Source organism: Belonocnema kinseyi, chromosome 1 (genome assembly GCF_010883055.1).
Source record: "Belonocnema kinseyi isolate 2016_QV_RU_SX_M_011 chromosome 1, B_treatae_v1, whole genome shotgun sequence".
Taxonomy (NCBI): domain Eukaryota; kingdom Metazoa; phylum Arthropoda; class Insecta; order Hymenoptera; family Cynipidae; genus Belonocnema; species Belonocnema kinseyi.
Genome location: NC_046657.1, coordinates 55,146,331 through 55,153,016, shown reverse-complemented (window position 1 = coordinate 55,153,016; position 6,686 = coordinate 55,146,331). Strand labels below are relative to the sequence as shown.

At 37.6% G+C, this 6,686-nt stretch overlaps 1 protein-coding gene across 1 annotated transcript; it reads left to right on the top strand.

Moving 5' to 3' along the window:
- Positions 1-3,279: 3,279 nt before the first annotated feature.
- Positions 3,280-4,191, top strand: LOC117177819. The gene has a single exon (XM_033368776.1). It carries the CDS (start codon positions 3,280-3,282, stop codon positions 4,189-4,191), a length of 912 nt encoding a protein of 303 aa, XP_033224667.1.
- The last annotated feature ends 2,495 nt before the right edge of the window (positions 4,192-6,686 follow it).

Here is a 6,686-nt window from a genome sequence, read left to right as displayed (position 1 = left end):
AGATTTACAAAGGATTGTGAAAAACTAAACAAGCTTTTGGGATGAGCATATGTTAAGCGATTATTGTTTGTCTCTCATACCTATAGCGGACCTAAAAAAATATAAACGACGCAGTTCTATTGCACTTTATATCTGATTTTTGGTATTTTCTGAACGAAAGTAATTACTCTTTGTTAACCCTCATGATGACAAGCTAAAATCGTGACGTCAAAAGGAAAGCCGGGCCTTTCAGGCCAGTTGAAATTCAAACTTCCCTTTCCAGTAAATGTATAGGCAACCCTAAAAAGTTTGATCATTTTCATTTATAATTACATTTTATGATCAGATTAAATTTAAATTTATAATGCAGCTTTGCAAAGTTTCGACATTGCGTGAGGCCACTGATTCGTTTTACATTAAACTATATATGAATAGTATATTTGGCCAAGAGTGTCAACACCTTCTTTTATTGCGTTATAAAAAAGATTTATAACCTGTACTGTTGTCCCTTCTAAATACTAGTATTGCAACTATTACAACAACTATAACAACATAATCACTACAGCATCAAAATATCACGCGTCGCAAATGTGATATGCATACTCTTTTCCTAGAGGTATTCAAAGTTGATGTTGCAATGATCAGTGGGCCTGCGAGGCCCGGCTTGCCTTTTTGTGTAAGTGAAAAATATACACGTTTCTGTGGAGCACTCCGCAAATGGATTTTTTAAAAAACCTGATTTTTTTATGTGTTTAGACTTTGCCAAAAGAAATTTCCATGCAAAAGCCCATACTTGATACACAACTCTTTGTAATTATAAAATTGTGACCCGCCGATCCTCTGAGACCCGCTTGCCTTTTTGAGGGTTAAAGCATGTAAAAGCGGCTGCTATTACATTTATATAAGAAACCTGACCTGAATGCAAAAAACAGACTCGGATTCGCAATCAGCGCCAAAAGTTACCTTAAAAACTGCTTTTAGCTGCTTGTGTAAAAAAACCGTGTGCACTTGTGCTATTAATTTTCTAGTAACAATATTTTCTACAGGAGACTATGTAATACCGCCAGTCTTCTATCAGGAAGGGGATCAAGTGTATCGTCTAGTTGGCAAACTATGGAGACCCGTTGCAATTGCAAAAGACGCGCTGACGATGATTTCCTATTTCGGATCACAAAAACGTAATTTGAATACTGAAATATATATATATTTTTTAATATTATAGAACTTTTCCTAGAGCGAGTAGTTCTTTTTCTCCTTAGTATAGAGTGTTTCGTGCACTCGTATCTCAAATAAATATTTATTACGAAGTGAAGTTCCTAGTATTTCAAAGGAACGAAATTATAAATTCTATAGCTTGATAACTATGTTTCGCTTATACAATCAGATTCAACATTAACGTTCATTCCTGAACTGGGTGATAAATTGGTACGTTTAAATCATCCTTCTACTGCATTAGGCGGTAACGACATGCAACAAATGCATATTGCAACATTCTGGCAGCATATGTGGGTCGTGGTGCATCTACTTCCTCGTCCTGGAGGTAACGTTAAAATTAACATTGAAACTGAAAGAATGATATTATTGATAGATGCCCTCAGTGTTTAGATATTTTAAAATAAGGATTACTTTGCGCCTCTGAACAATATTTTTCACACCAGGTTAATTAAATTTAAAACTTCTTATACCCAAAAGCAGCAATTAATATTCAACTTTTCTTTAAATCATTCGAATTTAATTTTTTTGGAGCAATATTAGATTTTTGGGGTGCAATGAAAAAACTCGATATATATGTTTTAAGCCACTAGTGTTAAATAATGTTTTAGTAGTTTTTAATTACTTAGTTGTTAATGGTTCATATAATAAACTTTTATATTTTTTTTTACAGACGTCTATTAAATAGTTTGTGAAGGATTTAGCTCCTCTCGGGGGTTTTTGCCCCAAGTGGATTTTTCTAGTCGGTTGCACTGAAACACAATCGTATGGAGGTGCAGGCAAATGCGGAGTTTGTAAAAAAATCTTTTAAGTAAATGGTATTTCCTGTATTAATAAGTTGACTCATTTCGGAACCCTTCCCTTTATGTGACTCCAAGTTTTGCACAGTGCGGCAATGTCTTAATCAGCTGAGAAAAAAAATTATGAGGATAATTATTAATGTTTTAACCTTATTATTCCTATTATTATTACTAAAATAATATTATTAATCAATATTTGAAATTTGTAGCAGATACAATTGTTTATAAAATTGATTAATTACATTATAAAAATAAAAAATAAAAAAATATGAATAAAATTAAAAGGGTTTATAAAATACCGTTACTGAAATGTATGTTCTTCTGTTTATATTCATAAAAATTATCCTTAAAAACAACTACTACATACGCATACACGGGCGATAAATAAGGCTGGTGAAAATAATACGAAGATAGATAATCTAATAAGTGCGCATTACGTTAAATAAAAACAAAGAAATTGCAGGGAAGTAGAACCAGAATTTTGATTTCACAGATTAAATGTGAAATATATTTGCATACTCTACGTTTGGTAAGTGTTTTAAAACTTTTAAGTAGCTGACACTTTACAGCGCTGTGTTTCTTAACATTGGAAACCATCTTTTTCTTTAAACTGTATAGTGCTTTGTTGTCATACTGACAGGATTGTGTGAATGTAATTAATTGTGTGAAGGATTTGTGAAGGTAATTTTTTAAAGTGATTTGACTTTATTAGATTTTATTTTAAAGTTTTGAACAGTTAATCCTTTATTGTGCTATGTTTCCTTAAGAATCTATTGTGACTTTCTAAACTGTGTAGTGTTCCACTGTCATACGGACAGGATTGTACTTTATTTTCTGACTGTATTAAAAAAAAATGAGTATCAAGGATTGTAATGCTCAGCAGTATGAACTCTACGAGCTCATCAGCAATGCTGTTACTAATTTTAAAAGACAGTCAAGGCGAATGTTTCCAACAATGTCTAGAACGCACACTTGGAAAACCTGGAAACGAAGTGGTCCAAGTTTGGTAGAAATCACGATCAGCTTCTCATCGTGCGTGAGGACAGCTCAACGGATCCATACTTCGCGCAAGACTTATTTAAAAAGGAGAGAAAAAATATATTGTCGAGAAGGTTTATTTTTAGGATGAGTTGGACGCACTTTCTGCTTCTTCCTCTTCAAGGTTATATCCTCCGCTTCTAATATTGCTTCTTCAACATAAGTTAAGAAGCTGTTTCCACAATTGGAATTACCTAAATTTTTGGGTGATTTTACTGCATGGCCGGCCTTCCGAAATATTTTTTGTTCCATGGTGAAGGATGACGTCACACTTCCACCAGTTCAAAAGCTACATTACCTGAAAGCAAGCTTGACGGATGAGCCTGCTCAACTATTAGGAAACATGAGTATCACGGGTGATAACTTTGAGCGAGCATGGGCAACGCTCATGCAGCGGTATGATAATGAACGTGCTCTTATTATTGCATACTTGGGGAAACTTTTCGGGTTAGAATCTGTCACTAAGGAACTTGTTTCAGGACTTTGTTCTCTTTTAAATGACACTTGTGAAGTGATTGGTTGGCTTAAGTCTATGAACAGACCCACGAAGCACTGGGATAATATCTTAGTTTATATGAGAGTGAACCGTTTAGGCCGCTTCTCCCGCAAGGCTAGGGAAGAAAAAACGGGATCACTTCACATTAATCCTTTATTTGAAACTTTAAAGACCTTTTTAGTTTCACGATTAAGCACTCTGGAGATACTTAAATTTGCGGAAGGTTCCCAATTTAAGTATTCATCAACCGAAAGCAGAGGTAAAATGACAGGCGTCGAATCGGGTAATAAGGGTAGCAACACACAAGCACATGGTGCTTCGCTAAAAGAGGGTGGTTGTCCACTATGTACTGGTAAGAACTTTGTTTTGTTTTGCCCTCTTTTTAGACCAAAGAATTCTAATCAGCGACGAGAACTAATTCGAAAGTGTGGATTACGTTTCAATTGTCTGGGAAAGCATTTGATTCGAAATTGTATTTCATCCAAGCGCTGTCAAACCTGCTCCGGTCAGCATCATACTATGTTGCATCGACGATCTAGTGATGCTCCACTATGTGAATCTGTAAATACAGCTGTGCCGTCCACATCTAATTTAAATGTGACTAGTACTGCGTTTACACCGATATTGTCTGCTGTTAATTCGCATCTTGCTCAAGGTCCTCTTTGACTAGATGGGCTAGCACTTTTAGTCACAGCAATCGTCTCCACTGAAGGATTAGACGGTAATTTATATTTATCTCAAGCACTTTTTGATCAAGGTGCTGAAGCGTCTTTTATTTGTGAGTCGCTTGTTCGGAGACTCAAGGTAAAACAACTTCGCGCTATCGTTACTATAGGGAGCATCGGTGATCAGCCTACAAAAACCTTTCGAGGCTTCGTAACTGTTAGAGTGACTCCACGTGTTGGCTTTAAGGCTAGTTTTGATGTACAGACTATTATTTTATCGAAACTTAATCTTACTTACCCCCTAGTCGTATATCTACGGATGATTGGCTCTGCATTCAGGGGTTATAATTGGCGGATGCACTTGTCGATCAGGGTGCATCAATTTAATTGATTTTAGGTGCAGAGGTTTACTCACACATCATAGAGGAATGGGTACGAAAGGGTCCTTTTGGTACTCCTACTGCTCAGAATATATCGTTTGGCTGAATATTGTCTGGTCTCTTTTCTAAGGAACCTTCATTATATACTCGGAAGATTGTTGGATTACAATGTGCGGTTGATCACGAATTGGTGGATTTATTGCGTCGATTTGTTGTACAAAAGGATCTCCTGACTGTATCTCCTAAGTTCACTCTTGATGAGGAGGAATGCGAAAAAACTTTTCTCTCCACTTATTAACGTTCAGAAGATGTTCGTTACGTTGTTCGACTGCCAATCAAGAGTCGGAAGATGAATTTGGGAGATTCTCGTTCTGTTGCTCATAGAATGTTCACGAGTTTGGAGAGGCGTTTTCGACGAGATCCTATTCTGCTTCAATTTTACACATAGAGTATACAGGATTATGCTGTTTTATGTCAAATGGACATAGTGTCTGATTCTGATTAATTGCTATCTACTCAGGGTTATTTTCTACTGCATCACTGCGTCATCTAGAAAACTTGTTCCTGTACAAAATGGAGACCGGTTTTCAATGCTTCACAGCAATCTTATTTGGGTATTTCTCTAAATGAGGTGCTAAATAAACGGAAATTCCAGACGTCATACTTCGTTGAAGATATTACCCTATTGTCTTTACAGCGGGCGTTGATAAGAATTTCAGACGTATTTGGATTTATCCTGAAGATCGCACCTACAAAAAGATACTCTGGAGGTCACGCAATGACGAAGAGCTTTATACATACTGTCTAAAGACCGTAACTTTCGGTTTAGCTTCTTCACCTTACTTGGCAATCATTACCTTACATCAGCTTACAGATGATGAAGGAAACAACTTTCCTTTAGCTACAGACATTCTGACGAATGAAATTTATGTTCGAAGATGTCCTTTCGGGAACCTACGACATCGCTACAACTATAGAGCAACGTCGGCAAGTAAACTTTCTTCTCACGGCGGGTGGTTTTATTTTGAAGAAAGGGTTGTCGAACTGCGACGGTGTTCTGCAAGCTGTCCCGGCAGATTACAAAGAAAATGCGTCGCCTTATGAACTTACTTAAGAGCCAATTCACAGGGCTCTCGGAATTATATGGCAATCTGTTTCAGATTGTTTTAAGTTTCAGGTTTAGCTTCCTGGGGAGTCTGGGATACCATCGAAAAGGAGCGTTTTCTCCGAGATAGCCCGCCTTTTTGAAACGCTTGGATGGCTCGCCCCAGTCTCAATTAAAGCCAAAATTTGCATGCAGAGTTTGTGAAAACTTAAAATAGATTGTGATCAGCCTCTGTCTGCTGATCACATTGTTATATGGAGAAAGTACAGGGCAGAGCTTCCTAAAATATCATTGCTCAGCATCCCACGTTGGTTGGAATGTTCTTCAGACGTGTCTGGCTGCGAATTTCATGGTTTAAGAGATGCGCCGGAGAAGGCCATCGGTGCAGTTGCCTATCTGAGGATCCTGCTTCCCTCGGACGGGATACGAGTCTTACTAGTTATAGCTAAGACTTAGGTTGCTCGTCTTGAGGAGACATCTTTGCCTCGTTTGGAACTTTGTGCGGCTGTTCTGCTTGTTCGGCTCGTAGTTTATGTTCGTTTCGTCTTAAATATTCCGACTGCGATGCCGAGTCATCTATGGTCGGATTCGGCCAATACTCTCAACTGGATACGAGGCCACCCTCTACGATGGATGACATGTATTTCAAATCGGGTGACCTTCCTTCATGTGAACTTACCTCATACATTTTGAAACATGCTAGAACTCGTCTTGTGGGATATGAACAACGTCAACATTTTTCCGAAGAATTTAAGTTGTTGGGCAAGGAACTCCCACTTACTAGACAAAGTCATTTACTTCGTTTGCTACCCTTTTTGGACTCTCACGTTTTACTGCGACACGGAGGTCGCTTGAAGCACGCTGTCATGTATTTCGACGAGCGATGTCCTTATATCCTACCCAAGGACTCTATTTTCACCACTCTCATCGTTCGGAATGAGCATCAGGCCATGTCGCATAGTGGAATGCAACCTACACTATCATATCTAAGGATACAGTATTAGATAGATT

Coding starts and splice junctions, on each gene's coding strand:
- LOC117177819 (XM_033368776.1), top strand. CDS start 3,280: ATGGTGAAGGATGACGTCACACTTCCACCAGTTCAAAAGCTACATTAC.